The 22,713-nt window shown below is 54.2% G+C and overlaps 4 protein-coding genes across 4 annotated transcripts; 3 read left to right on the forward strand and 1 right to left on the reverse strand.

The window, feature by feature from the left end:
- Positions 1-1,216: 1,216 nt before the first annotated feature.
- Positions 1,217-2,967, forward strand: CCM_06476 (VHS/GAT domain-containing protein; the record flags this gene model as incomplete). The annotated part of the gene is made up of 4 exons (XM_006671617.1): positions 1,217-1,280; positions 1,351-1,427; positions 1,605-1,979; positions 2,038-2,967. 4 exons carry the CDS (start codon positions 1,217-1,219, stop codon positions 2,965-2,967), a joined length of 1,446 nt encoding a protein of 481 aa, XP_006671680.1.
- A 7,038-nt stretch (positions 2,968-10,005) lies between these two features.
- Positions 10,006-12,553, reverse strand: CCM_06477 (C6 transcription factor, putative; the record flags this gene model as incomplete). Its single annotated transcript, XM_006671618.1, has 5 exons — positions 10,006-10,740; positions 10,795-11,401; positions 11,962-12,045; positions 12,103-12,358; positions 12,445-12,553. The coding sequence occupies 5 exons, from the start codon at positions 12,551-12,553 to the stop codon at positions 10,006-10,008; spliced, it is 1,791 nt and encodes a 596-aa protein (XP_006671681.1).
- Positions 12,554-18,862: 6,309 nt separating this feature from the next.
- On the forward strand, positions 18,863-19,419 carry CCM_06478 (uncharacterized protein; the record flags this gene model as incomplete). Its single annotated transcript, XM_006671619.1, has 2 exons — positions 18,863-19,226; positions 19,253-19,419. The coding sequence occupies 2 exons, from the start codon at positions 18,863-18,865 to the stop codon at positions 19,417-19,419; spliced, it is 531 nt and encodes a 176-aa protein (XP_006671682.1).
- A 2,228-nt stretch (positions 19,420-21,647) lies between these two features.
- On the forward strand, positions 21,648-22,644 carry CCM_06479 (2-heptaprenyl-1,4-naphthoquinone methyltransferase, putative; the record flags this gene model as incomplete). The annotated part of the gene is made up of 4 exons (XM_006671620.1): positions 21,648-21,685; positions 21,842-21,986; positions 22,055-22,141; positions 22,222-22,644. The coding sequence occupies 4 exons, from the start codon at positions 21,648-21,650 to the stop codon at positions 22,642-22,644; spliced, it is 693 nt and encodes a 230-aa protein (XP_006671683.1).
- Between the last annotated feature and the right edge of the window lie 69 nt (positions 22,645-22,713).

Below are 22,713 nucleotides of genomic sequence, written 5' to 3' on the forward strand. Positions count from 1 at the left end.
GGCACGGGACATGGTCTCTGGACCTGGGACGTGTGATGGACTTGCACAGCCCCAGAGCTCTACGCAAGCCAGCCGCAGGTGGCGATGCTTAGTGTCTTGGAAGCTGGTGGGTGGTGTGTGCGGACATGAGTCGGTCTTTTTGCATTGTAGAACTTGGCTTCTTGTTTCCCTGGTCTGGAAGAGGTAGAGACGAGGAAGAGAATCAAATAAAAAAAATCCGTTCATTGATAGAGAGATGTTGGAGGAAGCTCGCCGCCTGGCTTGTTGGTCGGCGGACCAAGAACATCGGGAGCTGCCGAATGGGGCGAAGCGCTAAAATGGGTCAACTGTCCCTTTGTTCGCACCACTATGAGACTGGCCGCGCGGCTGCGGAGCGGAGAGAAGCTCCTGTGACTTTTTTTTGCTTAATTTCAAGGAACTTGACTAGCATCGTCATTGCTGATGGGAATGCCCACGATGCATGGTAAAGCCGTTGGTTGTTTAGTTGCAAGGTACAAATGGCTGGAGGTACCCCGGTTGGGCATCTCCGCGCGCGCAACCTCTACGTGCATAGGCAACGACAAAGAGGAACACAATTTCAGGATAAATTCCTGCAAGTTCATACCCAATATATGTCTCGTACGGGCGAAGAAAAAAACAAGTGTTCTATCTGCAGGCGGGTTGAAAACAGTGTGCCTATTGGTGCCGTGACACCACTTACAGGCCCTGGACCCGCTACGCTACAGGGCGAAGCCTCTGAGTGGCCATTTGTTTCTGCTGGCTCTAGGCTGACGTTGCCTGTCAGTGGCGGCCTTTTCTTGTTCTATTAACCTAGGTAGTTACCTAGTAGTTACCGTGGGGTTGTACCGAGTTCTAGTCCCCTTCTGGCCCTGTACTCCGTACAACAACTCCATGACCGCCACGACGCCGTTTGTCAACATCTCCATGCCTAGTACTTCTTCCCCTCCCTAGTCTTCTTTCCTCTGCTACCCTCTCTGCTTTTTTATCCCATCGCGATACTGCGGTCTGGTGCTCTCTCATATGTTGACGTCGTATCAGCTGTTCTTTGTTTCCCAACGCTAGCGTCGTCGCTTTGCCGCCCCTTTGTCGCAACCGCCCACCCTTGGCCCGCATCACCAGCAAAGTCTGTCGCTTCGGGGATTTACGACCGTTTCTCCTGCAGCCTGCCGAAAACCAGACCACGCCGCGTTACCGAGAACGAACCCAAGCCGTCGCCATGAAGTCGATGAAGAGCCTCAGCATGAACAAGATGCTTGGCGGCATCAAGAGGAAGAGCACACGTACGGCTCCCCCGCCGAACCCATCGTTAGGCGGTCGCAAGCAACGCTGACACGATTCCATTCACAGTAGCAGCGCCAACGGGCTCGACATCTTCCACCGTGCCGCAAGAAGGCGAGGCGCCTGAGAAGACGGCTCACAATAGCGTCGTATGTTCCCCGCGCTCGGCTCCGAGAATCACCCCCGGTCGCTAATGTCGTCACCCTGCAGAAAGCCTTTTGCGAGTCGGGATACAATGTGCAAGTACGTCGCCGCCGCACGCACCAACCCGTCCTCTATGCAATCACCCGTCACCCTCGCTAACATGTACCCTTTCCTCCCACCAGGGCGACGAAGTCCTCTTCCTCCCACCCATTGTCGACGCCGCCGAGTCCTCCCCCGCCGCCGCCACTGAGTGCGCCCGCCTAATCCGCAAGTTCCTGTCCAAGGATTACTTTTCCCGCGCCGCCTGGCAGTACAACGCCATCATGCTGCTCCGCATCCTCACCGAGAACCCCGGCCAAACCTTCACCCGCAACCTCGACGCCAAGTTTGTCGACACCTGCAAGGCACTCTTGCGCGGCTCGAAAGACCTGAATGTCCGCCAGATGCTCATCGAGACCCTCGACGACTTTCAGCAGACCAAGGCCTACGACGACAACCTCTCCGCCCTGCTGCAAATGTGGGCGAAAGAGCGCAGCAAGATGGAAGCCGTATACGGAGTATGCCCTCCCTCTTGCGGTGTTGCTCTACTTTGCCTCGTACTAATCTCTGTCCCAGAACGCCCCGAGAATGGCGCCGCGTCCCTTCTCCACGAATCCGCAGCAGCAGCAGCAGCAGTATCAGCAGCCCCCCAACCATTCCAACGGCCAAAACTACTTTTCCCGCCACCACACGAACAACAAGCTGCCCGGCAGCGTCGAGCTCGCCAGCCGCCTGGAAGAGGCCCGCAGCTCGGCCAAGCTCCTCGAGCAGGTCGTTATGAACACCCCCCCGGTGGAAACACTGGACAACGACCTCATCAAGGAGTTTGCGGACCGCTGCCTGAGCGCCTCGCGCAGCATCCAGGGTTACATGGTCGCCACCAACCCCGGCCCTGACAACGAGACCATGGAGAGCCTCATCGACACCAACGAGCAGCTCCAGACGGCGCTCAGTCAACATCAGCGCGCCGTCCTCGGTGCTCGCAAGCAGCTCGGCCTCAATCTGCGCTCTGAGGAGACGTCCCCCGTCGACGGTGGCCACCCTAGTGGCGAGCCCGTGTCCCCCCTGCTCGACTCCCCCGCCCTGCCCGCTCACAGCGGCAACGGCAAGGGCAAGCAGGCGGACCCGTACCACGCCGAGCCGTCAAGCTCCGGCCCCGCTCTCGGCCTTGGTCTGGCTTCCGGCTCCGGGTCCGGGTCATCCTCCAACAAGGGCAAGCAGGCCCGAGGGAATGACGACGAAGATCCTTTTGCGGATCCCTTTGCCGACCCGCAACACCACTACGACACCCCCAACGGCGGCGCGTCCCGCTCACGAACGCCCGCTGCCCATGAGGAGCTGCCGCAAGAGCCTTTCCATCCCGGATTCACTCCCGCGACTATCGCGCCGCCGGGCCATCCCGCGCTCACTGTTCCTGGCTTTGGCGCGACAGCGACCAAGGACTCGTCAGTGGAGGATCTGTACGAGGCCGCTGCTGCCTCCGGCAAGGCCAAACCTGCTGCGTGAAACCAGCAGATGCTCATCCCATGTGCGGATATGTCAAACGAAAACGTGTAGCCTTCATAGCGTGCAGTGCGACTCGAGTGCCAGACCAGTCCTTGAACTGCATATTTTGGCCTGTTTGAACGAGTTTCTGTGTCTTTTATTGCTCACCTACCCTGTCGTCATCACCCTCCCTGTTCATAACGTCGTCCCTCCCACTGTTTAGAAACAAGAACGGCTCTTCTTCCCTGTCATGTTTCTGTCTGATACCATCAATACTTTTTCTCATTACCGCTATTTTCCTGTAAATAGGCAACAACGGTGTGAAGCCCTAGATTCAACTAGAGTACTCTACGCTTTCCGTCTACAAACATGCTCCTCCGTTTTCTTTCTTCGGCTGACGGTGCATGCTACGTCGGGCATGTCGGGCACCACGATGAACAAGAAACTGACGCAGAGCCGCAAGTAGACCAAGTAACTCTCTAGCGAGACGCCATACCCCCCCTGCGCGGAAGATCATCGAGGACTACCTGCACAGTAGGCAGCTAGTGGACTTTGTCGACCTTGGCAGCCTGCAGTTCACCGAGGCGTATGCGCAGAAAGGCGACGGGCAACAGTTTACGCAGCAGGGCGCGTCGATTCAGAATGTGCACATCGATGGCCAGGGTAAGGCGGACTGCTCCTCGAACAGCAGCAGTGTGTCGTGCAGCTACGTGAGCCTATAATAGATGGATTGTATCTACATCTCGGCTTATTGCACCTCTTTCAAAGTCAGCTTCCTCCTTTTCTTGGGTTACTTGTTGGACTCTGCTCGACAGCAAATGCTACGAATTGTTGTTGATGTCTGCTACCCTACACCTGAAGTTGAATGACGACACCAAGGACAGCGTTACGTACGTGATCCGTGGAAGTCATTATAAGCAAGGATGAAGCTTTGGGGTAGTAACAGAGATTCAAGCAGACGAATGGAAGGACCATTTTCAAGGCCAGGACCTTATAAGGAGCACGCCGACCAACAATAGGGGCCCCTGGCACAGTTGGCCTCTTGCTGGGCCAATCTGCAACTCTTCTGGTCGATGCAACCGATATACACATACACCCTCGGCTTCCCATGGTGCCCCGGTCCGCAACCTGACATCTCTCCGATCAAGATGTGCACGGAGCCCCTCTGTCTACACTGGCAGCAACCGAGTCTAGGTAGCTAGCTGTCATGTTTTCTGACAAGCGACAAAACCTTGCCGCCACGAATGCAACCTCTACGTGTTATAGGCAACGACAAACAGGAACACAACCAGCTGAAAGAGACACAAAAAAAACACTATCGCACGCACTAGACCTGGTCACGTTGACGTTTCTACCGAGATCGATAACAACACGATTCAGCGGATCTCGCACTAGCATGGTTGCGAGATGCGCAGGCTGCAACCAGGCGGCGCCGATGTCCGTGGGACTGTTGAACCCCGGGTTCGTTCCTCGCAACCTGCCCAGAAAGGGGCAGAATAGGCCATTTTCTGCAAATCAAGTAGATGTGACAGGTCAGACCCCGTTTCCCTGCAGCAGAGCAAAGGCAATGCAATGCGCGGGGGGGGTTGTATGCGTGGGCGCAGGGTTGTATAGTTAAAGTGCACGGCTTTGTCTCGGCGATGGGTAACAAGGGAAAATGGCTTTAATAATAATTTAGCTGTACATGTAGAATGACACCCCTTGTACCGAAATCTCTCAATGCACCCACAACTCGAAACGACTCGACGTACACTAGCACGACATGAACAAGTTCGCAAGGTTGGACCCCCCCTTCTCTCTCTCCTCTCTCACAGCCCTACCTGCATCCATCTGCACGGAGACTCCGGATCTGCAGGGCGGTTCTTTTCATTCTAGAGGCTATTAACCCCCCGGTTATGGGGAGGGGGGCGGTTTCGTGCGTGTTTCGAAAAGGGCGGTTCAGTTTTCTTTCTTCACCCGACCGACCCTAACTAGTTTGCCTTGCAAAACCCCCTTTGAAAAATATAGAGGTCCGGACAGCTTCAAAGACAAGAGCCTGGATAGATGCTGCGTTTCTGTACATTCTGAAATAGTGACATTGTAGTCTTTTCTTTTACACACGGACGTGAGCTCACCCTTTTGAAACGGCGCGACACGGCTCTCTTTCACCAACCTCAACCGTCCCTTGCGCTCACGCCCCCTGCAAAAAAATCTCATTTTTTTTTCTTCAAATCCATTTAATTTGACTTTACGATATCGATGGTGTCATCTTGCAGCCGTTCTTTGTTCGTTGCAGATTTGCAACCGGCGCGCTCTCCGAGTGGTGACTGGCGCGACCGTCCACAATGTGTGTCCCGATGCAGCAATCTTCCACATTCCAGTTCACCCACACCATCCCTCCCCCCCCCTTTTTTTTTTCTTTCACCATGTTTTTTTTTTGCCCTTGACCCGTTTCGTCTGTTTTACCTTTCTTCCTATCCCACCCTTACTCATGTACAGCGGGGGGGGGGACGGCGCGTCCACTGGCAGCCCCCCTCCCTCTGCCCCGACTGCGCGGTTCTCCCGTCGCTCCATGACTTGCAGCAGGGCCCGGAGTTGACTCCAGGCCGGTCACGGAGTCCCCTTCTTTCGTCCCGATTCACTCACTGTAGACACGCCCCCCTGTGGTGGTGGGTTGGTGGACTGGGTTTGCCTGAGAGCAGCGACATTTGGTTGGAAGAGGGAGAAAGCGTGATGGCTTCAACTCTCCGCTCGTTCCCCTCTCCCACCACCACCCCCCCCCTTCGTTCGGTTTGCCCCGATAGCTTGCCTGTGTTTCCACTTTTGAAGAAAAAAAAAACCGTTCATGGCGTCAAACTTGGCTGCTGCGTCGGCCGCCGCCCCGGCTGCTGCCTTTTTGTCCCTCACCGGCCGCAGTTTGCAGGTTCCCACGAGGGACGGGCGGCTCTCTCCTCGTCGGTGTCGTGCCGGTCCCTTGAGCATCCGTGACTGTGTGCTTGGCTGTGGGAACAGGTGTGTATGTAAAAGAAATGGCTTGCGGTTTCGTTGCATGCGTCCATCGTACAACCCCCAACACTGCATCATCGACCCATGACTTGTGGTGAGACGGATGCGATTCTTGGTTCTGTCATATCCAACTTGACTCTTCTTGCTTCAACACACTGACTAGGTCAGTTGTAGCGCCCCGTTTTCTCTACAGTGATGAAATGTTACATTTTGCGTGTAAGCGAGCAGTATCCGCACATTGTCTTGGACGCGACTATGACGCCGAGTGCGGCGGGAGACACGAGGGGCAGCAAGACGTAACCGCCTGTACCAGTTTTTCCCGTCTTCTCGTATCTTTCAGTCTCTTTCATCGCAATCCTAGCCGTTCGAGGCGCACACAAGTCAGACGTGATCGGATGGCGCGCCACCTCGGGCAATCAAGCCCCCAAACCAGCCCAGCTCTCGACTCTGTGAGTGGCGACAGTGGCGACATCTTGTTCAACTGCCGCGATGGATACAGGAAACAAGGAGAATCAACAACGCCACCGCCACAGTTCTCAATAAAGACGCTTTCCCCCGTTTCTGTGCTGCACGTACCAACGACACAACAAGTTGCAACATGGGACACGTCCTTGTCCGAGCTTGTCGGGCCGCAGCGAACAACAATCACATGATGCCATTCTGTTTCACGTTGAAAGAAAAAGAACATTCGATGCTTTTTTCGGCCTCGGACATTTTCTTCTCTTGGAAAAAAAAGTCTAACTGTTGGGGCCTGTTGACTCGCTTTGGTCGACATGGCGTTGGTGGCACAAGTCAAGACTCAAAAGAGAATGCGAACAGCTGAGACATGCATCTGAATCCGGCGTTAGCTCTTTCTCGATTTCGTCGAGCTGTCTCAGCCCTGTGTCAGTCAAGACCAAAAGAGTTCATTGCACGAGAATGCCGTACAGGGTCGACGAACATGGTGGTGTCGGTTCTGTAGTCTCTTCACAACCACCATCATCGTCTCGTCTTCCGTCAGTCGGTCGGCTTGTGCCGCGGCCCTTGCCTTGCCGACAGAACTTCGATCAATACCAGCGCCGCTTGAGCCGTAACTTTCCCTAGTTCTCCGTTCTTCCGAGGCTCTTATCCCGGACTTTGCACGGCTCTTTGTCCCATGTCCCATGTGCGATTCAGACCGGCACTAATGCACCACCGTCTTTTTTTCTCATCTTTTTTCCTAATTGTCATTCTCTATAGCCAAGTTGACCGAGTCTCATCGCTCACCTTGCTTCTTCTCCCCCTTTTTTGCTTCTTCGCTCACACCCTCCCCCACAGTAGCGGCTCCAGTTGAGTTCTGTTAGCTGCAAACTCTGCCGCCTCTCCAAAATCGCGTCGTCTCTTGTCCAGCTGACCTCTGTCCCTCCTTGTCCTTCTCTTCTTGCACTTGCTGGCGGGCTTGCCGCTACTGCTGCCAAACAACCGATGATGATGCCTCCGCCCACCCTCCCTTCTACTGGCTTCCATCCATTGAGGGCTCCTATTTTAGTGTCTTCTTCTGCTTCTTCTGTGGAGCTTCTTGTACTCATGCCCACAAACCTATGAGGTGGTGATGCCTCTAGTAGCCCTTTACCCTAATCCGGCGAACAAGGGCAGACACACCCATTGTCAGTAGCATTCTGTCTTGGTTAGAAGAGCCTCCAGAACGCGACCGAAATTGGACTAGCTAGAGCCCAGAAAACTGGAAGAGCTGCTCTCCGCGCGTATATGTGAGAATAGGCGCAGCTGCCATACGAGACCGACCCAGCCCAGGACTCAGGAATCGCCACCAAGCGCTGCTGCAACAATAGAAATCCCAAAGTGTGGCCCGTTTACATCTCTGGACCTTTTGACTCCATCCCATAGACTTTTCCCCTTTTTTCTCCCATTTCTTTGCGTGTCTTGTCATGTGTACGGGAAGCTTCTCCAGCCCACTTTCGCAACCGCCCCTCTCGCTGTTTCCGGTGACTTGGACAGACTTGCCAATATGCCCCCTCGTAAAGCCCCCGTGATCTATTCAACGTAGCAGATATAGCTCTACCCACTGATGGCCGGCTGCATACGTCGCTGCTGGCTTGCTTCCGAGCCCGTGCAGGTGGGAAGCCTTTCGCTGAGGCCGCCGCTCCTCACCGGTGGCCGCTCGCAGTATCCTCAGGGTTGTGGATGTATGTATGACACCGGAGCCTCCCGTCCTTCAGCGCCCCAGTGTTTGCCTCCTTTTCCCTTCTCACCATTGTTCGGGTGCCTCGTCCGGACGACCCTAATGTAGGTACAGCCCGCCAATCCTCGGTAGTGCACACTAATCAACCCGAGTCCGCAAGCCGTCGAGGAAGGGCCGCCACGCACCCGGCGGCCCCAGGATAAGGGCCTTGGTGCCCGCCCAGTGCAGGAGGTGAGGCCAGCGTTGTTGACCGCGCTGCCGGTAGACGGCTGCTTGGTTCCTTCCAACACCCCTCCATCCATCCCCTCCCCCCTCCTCCGTTCTTGCAGTGCCCCTCCAACCCTCCCTCCACCCTGCCCTCAACCCATTGCGCATGCGTCATCCCCGCCAGCGTCCCTTTCTTCTTGTATGCGTAGAGTTGTCTGCTGGATTCCATTTCTCGGGCTAGTACCGAGCCCAATGAGAGGCCTCGACTAGGCGTGTGGAAGACACAAGTCATGTCAACCGTGTTTGGCTTCCCGCGGCGTGCAACGGCGTAGTAGCTGAAAGCCAGCCTGCTCCTCTGACAAGCCCCTCCCGTCCGTCGAGAACGAGAGCCCCCAGAGGAGGGGGGGGGACAAACATGCCCTTGCCATACTGGTAGTTGATCCTCCTGCTTCACACAAGCACGCCACACTGCTACTCGTACATCCCCCACCTTGCCCGTAGTCTCCGCTAATAAGATACAACGCTGGCCCTTGTCCGCCCGCGAGTTTGTTGCCTCTGCTCGGACCCTGGCTCTGTCTCCTGATTCGACGTAGGCCACCTTCAGGACCTCCCCAGCCAATGTACAGTACGCTCACCGCTCATGACGGTATAGACAGTCCTTTCATTGCTCTGTGGGGCGCATCAGGTTAGGAAGTTCACGTTTGCCGTGCGAAGAGGGGTTTGATAGCCACAGAACTGACCAAGAGTCAGTCAGTGTCGACGTTCTTGGTCGGTTTCGAAGTTTCTGGGTCAGTTTCAAAAGTCTGCTCTTTGCAAATTGGCATAGGAAAAGGCAACAGGAGCCAACTCCAAAGACTATCATGTGAGAAGGAATACCGCAAACCGGTGTGGAAGGTGGTACTTACCAGGCTTGGTAATTGGCGGCTTGCCCCCGTGGCCCCTCTTCCACAAAACGATGGCATTCATCCAGAGGAGCAACATCACAGAAAAAGAAAGGTTGATTGAGAAACATTAGTGGCCTGTATTGCTGATAAATTACATAGAGTCGGGGAGCCAAATAGCCCCCCTGCAATGCAGTAATTTCAACGCCTATTCGAGGACCTACCCAGTAGCTCGGCAGGAGCCATCACCGGGCATGTGCACTTTCAAGTCAAGCGCGCTAAATATTCCTGTATACCACAGATACAGCAGGGATATAAACATGGAGAGAAAAGCAGAAAACCAGCCAACCGATATGTGCCGTGAGGCGTATCCATCTTCATACTTGTAATAAAAAGGACGAGCATTTGCAAAACACCGCCCTGGTAAGTCGAATCGAAGAGTTGATTGCTCGATTCCAACCAGGAGCAGACCAAAAATAATAAACAATATATCCTGCGCAGCCGAGAGCGAAAATCGAACGAAGAAGAAAAAAAATCTGAAAAAATGCCAAAACATAAACAGATGCTGACTGGGCGTTTGTTGCCAAACTTGGAATTCCGTCTATATTTGCGCCGTTCCTGTGTTTTGTTGTCTGTTGTTGCTGTTGTATTGACAGGCTCCGCGCTGCGTTAGTGCTGGCCATCGCACGGGAAAACATCACCCTCCGTCGTATAGCTCGATGCCAAGCGTGCTGCCAGCAGCCGACGGTCGAATGCATGTTCATCCTACGCAGTTATGCGAAGCCAGTCAACATGTCCCAAGGACATCCAGATATCCGCGGGGAGACTTTAGTCGCGAGTCGGGGGCCCGGCCCCGTCCCTCGGACGATTCAAACGATCAATCATGCCCTTGTCGATGTCGTTCTTGTCCACCAGATTACTCAAGCTCATTTTCGATGTCGGTGCTTGCTGGCTTTGCGCCACAGGCACGCCGGGCTGACGAACTGGGGTCGAGGAGCCGCTGGAGCCATTTCCACCAGGAGATCGCGACTGAGGACCGGCAGTGGAAGAGGTCGTCGTGTGTGGGCTGTGGCGGGTGGGATAGTAAGAGGGGCCTCCACCAGGACTGCTCTTGCTGGAGAACTCGGCAGGAGATCGTCTGCGCGGGTCATCGTCGTGAGCACCCCGAGGTGCCTGTCGTCGCCAGTCTTCCTCTCGGTCCATAGCCTCTCTGGATCGCTTGCCAGCAGCCATGGACGGGTCCTCTCGGGGATCCCCACCATAGGATGCGTATGTTTCGGTTGGCGATTGCGCGGGCTGACCGTAGTACGCGCCACCTGGCGGAGGCGGCCCTCCATGGTGAGGAGGATAATGATGACCGCCGGGAACAGAGTTGGGCGCGAGAGGCTGGCCGTAGGCGCCAAATAGCTGCGTGCCAGGAGGAACACCACCTTGAACCGCGGAGAGAGGAACAAAGGCTGTCGAGCTCGATGAAGAGACTGGCTGGAAAATACATTCCTGGTTCATTCTTGCACAGTTCTGGCACTTGCCTCCGGGAGCGCTCTGGTATCCACTGCAGCGAATCTATTGTGTGTTAGCGTTGTCAACGAGGAAGAGTACGAGGTGAGAAATACAAACCTTGCGCTTTCGACAGTATCTGCAAGCGATGGAGGTGCGTTGCCGCGGCGCTGCCTGCGCCATTTGGGGACCAACCCCCTGACCAAAATCCGGAGGGTATGACCCAGGCGGAGCGCCGCGATAATCACGAGGGTAGCCGTTTGGAGGTGGGCCCTGCTGACGGTAGTAGTAGTCGGACGGATAGTCGCTATATTGGGGGTGGCGTCTATCGTCATAGTAGCTGCTGCGATGCTCTGGCGGGTACGCCTGCGAACGGTGTTCGGATCCGGGCTGGAGAGGAGGGAGATAGCCGGGCGGGTGGCCACCTTGTCCAGGCGGAGGAAAGCCATTTCCGCCATTGGGTGAGGCATACCGTGGATCTGGGGGATAACCACGGCCTCCTGGAGGCTGTCCGGAGTAGCCTCCTCCGTGAGGATCCTGAATGGAAGGCAGGGTGACTGAGGCAGACATGGTGCCTCGCGTGTCAGGCCCGTGTCGAGCTTCTTCGATAGAAGAACGAGAGTGTGGCGAAGACTGCGAATGATCCTCCGGGCGAACTTGCTGAGGATAGTCTCGACGGTAACGGTCGTCGGCCATGCTATGTATGTCCTCTGATGGACACTCAGGGCTGGAACACAGCCACTGAAGCGGTGGTTAATTGGCGAGGGTAGCGAGAAGGTTGATGAGGTGGACAGTTAAAATTGCATTTGACGGCGAGTAGAAGCGCGTGGGAGTGGCGAGGTAGGAGTAGAAGTTATGCGCCGACGAGGAGTGGCTAGTTGCAGTTGTAAGAACGGTAGCAAGTTGCGTCGTGCCTTAGCACCAAAATCGAACGCGGCTTCTGAAGTAGATCGGTGGGCGTAATAAGGAGTGGTTGCGGTGGATAGCGTAGCTAGATAGCGACGACTTCGAGGTAGGGTGTCAAGAGCAGAGCCCGCACGTAGCTGCTTCGAGAGATGAAAATGACAGCCAACAAGACTCGGACGGACGCGCGCGAAGCCCTTGACGAATGCGTAAAAGAGGGTTGGCGCAGGAAGAAGAAGCGCAGCGGCCGGGCTGGCGGTGGAAGTAAATGGTAATGGTGGTGGGGAGTATGAGAAGGGGAGGGGGAGGGGGGGGGGGGGGGGGCGTGTGAACGTGAAGTGGTGGGCCGTATGTATATATACGTTAGCGGGAGAGGGCAGAGACCATCTGAGCGGGAATGCAGAAGCGGGCGGATGGACCGGTGTCTTGCCGCTCCCAGCGCTGGGCTCAAGCCAAAAAGAAAAAGTGCTACAAGGTAAGTTAGAGACCGCCCTTGCGCCCTAGGCAGAGGCTAGTTGAGGTTGCGCAGCTGCTTCGGGTCCGTCACTGTGGGCGTCGCTGGGAATCCGCCCCAAAGACAAAATACGGGTCGTGGCCTGACTTGCGACCCTGTAGTTACCTCGCTCGTTCCAAGCCAACACAGGTAAGATCGTGAGCGACAAACTGCTGAGTCGTCGAATCGCCTCTCCAATGACTAGCTGCACAATGAGGGGGTGTGATGGGACCGCTTTCGCCTGCGACTCAATTAGACTTTCCGCTATAATGACACAGCACAGCTGCCCTAGGCTTGAACAAATTCTGCGCCGCCACGGCCGAGATCTAGGGCCTTGCGATTTGCTTGTCAATTCAGCACCATCGGCTGCACACGTTGACGGCTCTGCGGCGGCGTGGCAATGACAAGGATTTCAGGCTGGCGCGGAGCGAGAACTGAGTAGCGAGTAGCACAGTGGTGGGTGAGACTCTGCTGTGATGCCATTCACAGTGACAGTTTGCTCTCAAGTGACAACAAAAGCCTTGCCGTTGCTCAATTGGTGCGTAATTCCACAATGACTTCAATTGCTACTGCGAATTGAGTGGGAGGCGAGGCCACTTGGCGTTTGTCCCAGCCAGTCACGCTCGTGGTAGTCGAGTGTTGATTGAAAATACGCACCGTGAGAATATGCCATGTAATTACAACAAATTATTTGGCGGTTTGGATTCCGGCAGAGTTATCGCGATCGTTACTGCCGCCTTGGAATAGTATGCGATCAAGGTGCAACCTGGGCAGAAAGCAGCGCGACGACAAAGCGTGATGATGATGACGCCGTTTGTTGCTGCGCAAGCGTTACGCGTGTGGCGGCTGAAGTCGGAGAAACGGGCTGTTAAGGTTTGGCACCGCAAGCCGTGACACTGTGGTACAGCAGGGATGTCGAGAGAATCGCCAGTGACGCACAACGGCTCGTGGGAGTGATGAAAGGAGTGCGAGTCCAGATTCCAGTCACAAACCCGTTGCTTTGAGAGACCACACAATCGATGTCGGGGTAAGCGAGAGTCAATTCGGCCAAGTTGGTGGACGGATCAAGTCCCAATGACGAGGTGTTCTGGTGCCCAATGCTCAGGCTGAAAGCCAGCAGAAACAGCGGCTTACGTGCTACGAAATGTGCGGAAGGCTCCCTCCAGTCAGTAGCACGGAGCAGAAGTACAAGGGCAAAGGACGAGCATGCAAATACCAGTACGTTCCAGTGATGCGAGGGGGTCGACGTAGTAAAGGGCAAGCTGGTCCTATTTGCTTGGCCGTCGCTGGTGTGTCCTGTGCTGGAGGCTTGTTGGCTGGCCCGTACGACTGGTACAGCATCAGAGCAAAAGGAAAGCTCCGTAGGTAGCAAAGAACAGGCCCCTTCCGTCTCCCCTCCCGCAGACTGCATAAAGGGCTGCGAATGGTCTCTCACACCATCTGTTAGCCGAGCCACCGCCCAGCCAGTTGCCAGTGCCCGCCTCCACTGGTCTAGTCGCCTCCTCTCCCACTCCAGCTCTCCCAGGGAAGAGACAACAAGCTGTGACGCAAGATGAGCGTTTTGGTAGGGGCGTGCGGCAGTGGCGTGGAGGGGAGTGCAGCACGTCTGGTCAGGAGGTCGCACGCTAGAACTGCCCTTGGTCCCGCGCGGCGCCCGTTCCCGGAGCGGCCTGCAGGTCGCAGAGGCGGCCGCAGGATGCACAAGCTGTGTGCTTCGGTCTCCACCATTGGCGCGCTTGCCCCAGTCCTAGAACACATTTCGAGGCTTCTTTTTCTGTATACCTGAGACGAGGGTTCGCTGGGCACTGGCTCGGTTTGTTAACAGTGCTGATATACCTCGGTCAATCTTTGTGGAGTGCTGAGTGGATTGTTGACCGGCGCGCCCGCCCTACCTCTTTCCAACCATCATGTCCAATTGGCCCTGCACAAGATCCCGACTTCCCTGTCGTAAAGCCAATTCGCCTGGCGTGGTGGCTTTTCCCATGGCCGCCACCGCAATGATCACGACCAGCCACACTAACCGTTCTAGATAGCGAAGTATTTTGATAGATGCTGAAACTCAAGTCATTTTGTTCTTTTTTATATGACGTCGACGCCCTGATATTCCTTGTAGCTACACTAATGCTAGCTTGAGAGGCAAATCGGTCAGGCCGTAACGAGTAATTGGCTGCATGAGGAATTGGGACTCAAAGGTGCTCGCGATAGTCATATATCTTGAAAGCGTCAACTTCTTTCCTCGGTCGCAGGGCGTATGTTAGGCTTTTCGGCTTCTGCTCTCGGGTTTTGTCAAGACTCGTCTGGGGTGATTACCCCTGTAGAGCTGGGCATCGGGCTCAAAAGCCTGTCTGCACATTGGGGCCCGCTGCCGCCCGCTGACGGTTCGCGCCGCGCGCTCCCGCAGCTACCAACAGGGTATGCTCGCCGGCGGCACGAACCGGTCTTGCGGCTTAGAAATATGTTCATTGTCATTATGTGTTGTCGACCAATTGCTACTCAAGTCTAGCCATCTTTTCTTGGTGTTGTCAGTCGGAATGTTGGCTCGGTCTCAGAGTTTGAAGAGATATCTTTGATGTTCGGCATATTACTGTCTAGGGCCAGCAGTTAGATCTCGTGTAACATCGAACCTTGCCCAACGATATAGAACAATGGCTTGTACCACACGAGCTGAGACCCAACATGGCTGCGGAGTGGCGATCGTTCGGCGCCTTACGTCGTTCAGAACTGGCCAGGGTGAGGGCCACAAATCAGCAAGTACACGGGGGCGAGAAGGCCGCATGGGAATCGTGATTTGCAGCTTCAGTACTGAGCGGGCCGATATGGGTCATGTGTAGGATGAGCCTGCACCTTGCTCTTGTCAGCCTGATGGCTAGCCGTCATATATCCTTGCAAGTATGGCGCGAATGGCGTGCACTGAATGCGGGTGACGTCGCACAGATGCCGGTCGGGAACACATGTAAAGCAAAATCCTCCCAGCTGGCGAGTTATCCGTATGCTTAAATATGTATGGAGAAATTCGAATCGACATCGAGGTTTGGTATCGGTTTGAGTTGGTAGGGGGATTCAACAATGTATAGTAATGTCAGTAAGCAAACGTGCATACAAGGATAGTCTTTCACTTCTTTTCTTGTTGGCTTGCTTGGCAAGTGTAAGTATCCAGATAGCATCTAATAAAGCACATGACATACTGATTTCGTATGCTGCCTGTCTGTGCTGGGATGTTTGAAGTCTCCTAAAGTCTCGTGACAAGTGGCGTTGGAGAGCCAAGCACGGGCGGCTAATTCAAATGAGTTGTGGTGGAGTACATTTTGCTCACGCGTTCATTTTCCACGACTTGTGCCCCCGTCAATGTGTTGTCGGAGCAATTGAGTGGCTGTTGCAAGAGTTGAAATCAATGTTAGGCAGGCGTTTGTAGTGAATCCACAATACTGATAGCCTAGGTAGGTACATTACGGGCACCTGGTAGCCACGTCTTGCACAAACATCGAGCGCATCTTGCCTCAACTTCCCATCTTGATAGTTTTCCATTCTCCAAAACACCCATTTATCAACAAACTTTGGAGCTGCGTTCGATAACATCAAAGGCTGATGAGGTCGCATCAAGATAAGTCTTTCAGAAGCCTGGACTCAGCACCACACACCAATAATAAACAGTGGGCTACAGAACCCATTCAACAGAGCGTTACCCGAGCCCCTCCGCTCCCCTTGGATCGTGCCTGGTTCATCGAAGCAAACACTCGGATTCTATTTTCGCTCACCAATCATAACCAATTTTGCTTCGGCGCTAGATGTGGTTTCGATCAAACCAACTTCAAAGGCGGTGGATTCGCCTCGACAAAAGAGGCACAACACAATCACGTCGCCAACCAAAAGACCTTTGACGACGTCTACCTTATAAGGGGGGTGCACATATCGCCGAGTGCCAATCCTTTCTGGCGAATCCGCGTCGCAAACACCATCCTCAGCATCCTAGCTCTTCGTACCGGTCTGGTGGCGGTGGGCCGTTGCACACAGAAGACGGCGAAGGGCACCCCTGGACCTCCCACTGGCGGCGACGTCAACCTGCCGAATCGTAACGAAGTTGCCCTGTGGAGGGCACTAATGGTCATAGTGCCTCCCGAGGGTCTGGAAACGCACCGAACTGTGACCAGTACCAGGAACCTGGCTACGGTGGCCACCCAATTACACTGCGCAGCAGGGGCTTGCTTGCCATGTGGTACCCCCTCCGAGGGGCTGCGAACTCCACAAGCACAGGCGCAGTGACACCGGACAGTGAGGTGCCTATCCTTGGACGCCAGCCGCAGCCAGAAGTGCGGTCAGAGGGGCTCTCGTGACGTGTGCTGAGCCAATGACAAACTGCAGATGCAAGTCTCCGGCAAGAGTGGCTCGCAAACTACGCTTTACAGGCCCAATTTTCGCGGGTTCAAAGTCGCGTCCGGAGAAGAGTTTTACGGCATCTCTGGACCCGGTCTTTGGAGTATTGACTTGACCCAGCATTGTCGGAATAAAAAAAAAAGATACCAGAAGACCTGGGACAAACTGGTGGAGTTTAACTTCGGCGGCCTACTTTCTCAGTGACTGGTAATTTGTATTAGTTATTACCTCCTGTAACTAGGTTGGCCCCGGACTGCTCGGGCCGTGCCATGGCCGGTCCCCTGCAGCAGTACCAGCTCTTTATTAGCGGCGGAAGGCATTCTGGAGGCGGCTTTCCTCGTCACGGAACAGTTTATGCCGCAACAAGAATTCAGTCACGGTACTCACGTCACCAGCCAATGGAACCGCCCAATTCAACTACTAAGAGATCGGTGTTATATTATATAAGGGCGTGTCTCGCCCAGCTGCAATATTCAGATAGGCCACATGATATCGAGAACGGCTCGGAGTGTGCTCATGGAGTCGAATGAGACAACAAAATTTTCAAGCCAATGTTCCCAGGGAGAACTCCACAGAGCGCGCAGTCAGAACGGCTATAATTGATCGTGTTGACAACACTTTCGCGGGCGGTCACCTGCTTACGCTTGTCGCCATCGGTGGCAGGAAATGACGAGCCAGCTGGTATCAGTTGAGATTGCAGTGCAGGAAACCTGTCGGCTGCATGAGGGCTAGCACTCTGGCGACAGGAAGGCCGGCCCTAATTAGTGGATTGCCGTGTCAGGCGTGATGCACGGGAGAATACCAGCTGGCATGTAACGCGTGTAGATGCTGAAGCGCGAAGAAGCAAAAAAACGAGCAGCATACGGTTGGGCGGGGGATTCTTCTTCTCAGAGGGTCCTACCTAGGCAATTTGTACTATGCATGGGCTTAACGATATGCGGACAGTCAAGTCAACGTACTTGATAGACGATACTGGACCCAGCACGCCGAGCGTAAGTGATTTTCTGATGTCAGTGGGCAGATTGCCTTACTCATCATTTGTGCAAGCCAAATGATGCCGGAGAAATGGCAGGGTGATAATACATAGACGAGCACAGAAGCGTGCAGCCGATTCAACTGATAGCTTGACTTGCACTTGTGCTGGTTATTCGTGTGACAAGTCTATCACATTTTCGGGACAAGGTATCTCATCACACCACCACAATTATTTTCCTATCCGATTCGTGCCTTAACCGGCGACAGCACACAGTGGAGTCAACCCCAGACAATGTCTACGCGAAGCATTGATCTGTCTCTGTCTTCACAATGCAGCTGCTTCCTTGTGCGGTGAAGAGGTGGGGTAGATTTGGCCAACCGTGAATGTACCTACAAGTCATTGCGGCATTCGAGTCCTCCAGTTCAAATTATGGTACTCTGTATTCAGCGAGACTAGAGCCGAAGTTGCAGCGGGGACCGCCACAATTCAAGCCACAGGGGGCTTGCTCACCGCTGATGGTGGCTTGCAGACGGGTTGCAACCTGCGGCCAGGACATGGGAAAAAATGCGACGATGGGATGGGACAAAATTTTATCTTTTACTAATTTGTACTGGTAGTTACATGGTAGAGGGGGCGGCAGAATTTTCGCAGAGGTGCATTTTCATGCCACCTTGGCAGCATTGGGCTTCAATGACAACTGCCGAGACAAGACTGCAAGGCAGCGATGCATCCATCATGTGCTACGGGTCGACTGCACATCAGTAATAGATGGGGACATGGGAATAATTAGGAATGGATCGGGCCACATGGCATGGATCTCTTTTTCCTATTCGTGTTTCTATTCGTAACATTTTGTTGTTCGATGGGAAAAGGAAGCGTGCGGCGAGTCTTGGTCACTATCATCCTGCATCCTGTGGATAGTGGGCTCTCGTTGGGAGGTGTGGTGGCAGCCAACGTCTTAGCCAAGGCGGCCCAAAGGAGAGCTGAGAAGTGAGGGCGGGCGCTGTCGCGTTTCCTGAACGAAATGCAGACACGACAGCTCTTTTTATTTCCCTCTCGCCAAAGAAGAGCAAGTTGCCGTCACGCTTCCTGCAATGACGAGCGCGGCGCACAGCGCACATCACGTACCGTGTTAAATACACACCCAGTACTGTCTAGCAGCACTGTGATAGTATTGTCCCCCACCTTTTGCTGCAATAAAACCGCCGGCCCATGGCCCGTTCCGCCTCTTATTGAATGATATTGCATTGACCAGGCATGCATCTGGTCGTCACTCCGCCTCTCTCCCGGCCCCCCCTGTTGGTACTTGTATTCTTGTGCCTGTAATTCGTTCATTTTAATTTAATCCCCAGTACCTCTTTCTTTTTTAAACTGGGTCTGGTCACGTCGTCTCTTCCTCACGTGATGAAAGGCTCATGCGGGCGAGGACGATGCGAATCGGCAACATGCAGCCGCCCAGCGGGAGCGCCCCAGTTTTCACCCCCCCTGGTCTCTGCCAGTTGTGCCATTTACCGTGTCTCTCTCTCCTCGTCCGAGGAAAGCGGCGCTTGCCTGTTTGCCTGCCTGCCTGCCCAGACCTCCTATCCTTTCTTTCTTCGTCTCCATCATCACCCGTCAGTCTGGCTCATTGTCCCATCGGCAACGCATCGCGCAACGCTTGCACCATCAGTTTGCCCGTCGTCTCGGTCATGTCCGAGATTCCACAGTCAAACTTCCCGATTGTGCGGTTTCTCAACGCACCAGACATGTCCCTCGACCACGCACAGACTGTAACAGCAGCAAACAAGCCCATCCTGGCTCGTCTTGACAGTTAGTGTATGCGCCCCCTTTGCTAGTAGTGGCCATCACAATTGATGAGTCTCGCAGCCCAGTCTTGCGACCCCCTGGCCGCAATTTTACGGTCAAGGCCAATCCCCTTCGGGCGCCGCCGCCGCACGCCTTCTCCCCCAATTATCGTCCGGCCCTGCATGACATGCGTTACGGGCTCGGTCCGCCCACATAGGCCGTCCCCTCCGATTGCCGACTAGAAATACTTCGGCCTTTTTCCTTATTCGTGGTCATCGCTACTTCGCTTATAGCCGACAGGCTATCATCAACGCCCATGGCTTGATCAGCCCTGCAAGAGAAGCAGGCCACGTTGGCCCATCCAAAGCCCGCCGTTTCCTTGGCCCTTGGCTGATTCCAATGCACAAACTGCCAACAACACAATAGCCAGCAGGTGTCTACCTGCAGAAGGGGGGTGAAGGCAGCAAAATCTTGTCTCCAGACTGGGACACGCCAACTCCGCTAGCCCTTGAAATACAGTGTTGAGCCCCCTGTCCAGAGCCCAACCCCATCGTACTGGGTACTCTCTTGCAGAAGCAAACCCGACAACTGGTTGCGCTACTGAGTACAACGTCGACGGGAAGTGGAATGGGACGAGACATCCCGTCCGCTGGTGGGGGAGAATCCTGCTGCCAGCCTTGTGGTCATGGCCAACGTATCATCATTGTTTCTTCAAATTGTTTGCCGACGCTATGTTGCTTCACCGCATAGCCAAGCATGGAGAAAGTACGTTATAACATACAGGGCATTGTTTCCCAACGTATCCCTCCACGACATGAAGACGACCTCTCCCTGTGACGGGCCCCTGTTATAGCTCACGACCCTGTCCCATGTACGAGCTTTGTACGCTAGCTATCAAGCCTCCTCTCGCTCCCAACGGATAGTGTCGGTTGTCTGTCTGTGGCTCGGTGACAAGCAATGGGACGACCTTGCAGATTCAATCCCCGCTACAAATTACTTCTAACAGAATGTTACGAGTACAATCCACCTTGTCTCATAAATGCTTTTGCTCCCCAGTCACTTGGGCATGGCTGGGAACTCTTTGTGTCATGGAAAAGGCGGAGTGAATGACACGGGACCGAGCGTGCATGCAGGCTGACATGCGAGGTGCACATCTTGTGGAACCCATGTCAAACTCATGCCTGACGGATGCACAAGATTGGCATCACGATGCGTTGGCTGGTTCAGCCACCTTGGCAACCGGCCAACCTCCTTGACAAAACCCTGGCCCAATCGAGTATGCGAGGTTACACCCGCCACCCTGTCGCATTCATCAAATACACCTCGAAACTAACAATGGCGGCCCAACACTCGTTGGGCATGGCTCGCCATCAGGCAATGCTGCCCAGCTGCTCTTCAGCCACCCCATTCGACGCCGCACACTCGGGTGGAGTTAGCGCCCGCTGTCAGCTGCCCGATTCACGAAACATCAACAACGCGGCTTGCGTGTACATAAGCTCCCGAAGCTTAATATTGGAGACGTCCCTGGCTAGGAATACTCTCCCGGCTCCCGGGACCCAGCAGGGACTTCGATTTGCATTCACTGGCTACTATTGGTAGATCCTGCTCCGTCTTGGCGTCAAATCTGAGCTCGGATTCCGCCTCGAAACCCATTTCCGGGCAGCCTTCTGGAAGCCTTCCGTCGCATCTGTATTCATCGATTCTAGGTGCGGTGTGCCCCCTATGAAGACGAAATAACAGCTCGAGTGGCGATCAAGGCAACTGAGACGTGCGTGCGTTCGAAATGGTAAATCAATAGAATCCCGGCATCTGTAGAATTGTCCACTGATTGACTCAACAGTTATGGATTCACCAGAGCTGCACTGTTCGTCATTATACTTTCATTAGGTCATGCCAGCACTGCCCTGGTGCTGTATGCATAGTCCGCTTCATTGTGTGACACCGCCCAATCTGTTTAAACCTTCACTCTTTAGTTGTTCAAGTCACTGAACAACGATCAGCAAAACCAAAGAGCGGTATTATGACTCACCACCCGTTTACGATCCCCTACAAAGCGATAGTGCCGACCGTTTCCGAGAGCAAGTTGGATTATGAATTAGCCACACTTCCGTGTCTTCGGAAACTTTTCGAGATTATTTGACCGTCCAATTTTGGCGTAGTCGCTGAATCTGAACAACCCGGAGAGTTCTGCCGAGGCACCACCCACAAAGTCTCCGAGAAAAGTCTCCACGCGGGGTATATCAGCGCTAACTATCAGCATCCGAGAGCCTGATTCTAAACATCGATTACATCAATTACCAATAGATCATCAAAATCCTGATACTTTATTTCTCCATTTGTATATTATCCCGCTCGTTCAGTGCACCCGTTCTTATGTGTGCCGGCTGGTAACACTCTCATCTTCAATCATACCGAAACCGGGACAGAGGCTCTCACTCAGACAGCATGTCCAACTCTGGCGAAGTGAACCAACAGTATTTCAAGTAAGTCAACACATTTTTATCCTATTGTCACCTTTGCAAAGGGCCAAGAAAGCGTCTCTGTTCCAAATCTGACACAGATTTCATGGCGCCTGATATCCCAATCACAGCTTACCCTAAATGAAATGCTCAACATGACTAATGAGTTCCAAAATCAAGCAAAATCGCCGCCGATTACGACAAGCGATTCTCTAAATTCTTTGATGCTCTCAAGACCGAGCTACAGAGTAGCGTTGAATTCATCGGTATCAAGAACTGTGGAAGGCTTCTCGACTACGCCTGCGGCACGGGCTTTTTGTCTGTGGTTTGTCTTCCCAACGATCCCTGGCCCGTACCCCCTCGCTCGCTAAGCTGATCTTATCGGAAACACAGTCTCTGTTCCAAGCCATTGGCCAGGCTGTAGGTGTAGATATCACCGAGAACATGGTTGGCGCCTACAACACCAAAGCCATCAACGCTGTATGCATTTTGCGGATTAAACTCCACTTCCTACGATGAAGACTTCACTGACTCGCATCTCTGGTGGTTTTCTTGGATAGAATATACCGGAAGACCAACGAAAAGCATATATCGGAAATCTCCTCAGTACCCCTCCGTCGACGAGCCTTGACGGCCCTCTCTTCCATGGCTTCGACGTTGCCGGCGTTGGTATGGGATTCCACCATTTTGAGGATACCACGCTGGCAGCAACGCGCCTGGCCGAGCGCCTCGTAACGGGCGGCTCGCTGTTTATCCTCGACTTCTTGCCGCACGGCCCGGACCCGCACCACAACGCCGCGCGGGGCGTTCACCACCTTGGCTTTAACGAAGACAACACCCGCAAGATGTTTGAGTCAGCAGGCGCGGGGGCTGATTTTGCGTATAGGGAGCTCAACACAGAGGTGGTATTTGACAATACGCCGGAGCAGGGACAGACCATGCATCGCCGGCTGTTCCTTGCCAGAGGCACCAAGGCTGCCTAAAGATAAGAACTCTTGAACCCTGGACGGCTGCTGCTAGTCATCGCACAAACACAGTACACAGTATAGGCT

The sequence above is a fragment of the Cordyceps militaris genome (genome assembly GCF_000225605.1).
Source record: "Cordyceps militaris CM01 unplaced genomic scaffold CCM_S00005, whole genome shotgun sequence".
Lineage (NCBI taxonomy): Eukaryota > Fungi > Ascomycota > Sordariomycetes > Hypocreales > Cordycipitaceae > Cordyceps > Cordyceps militaris.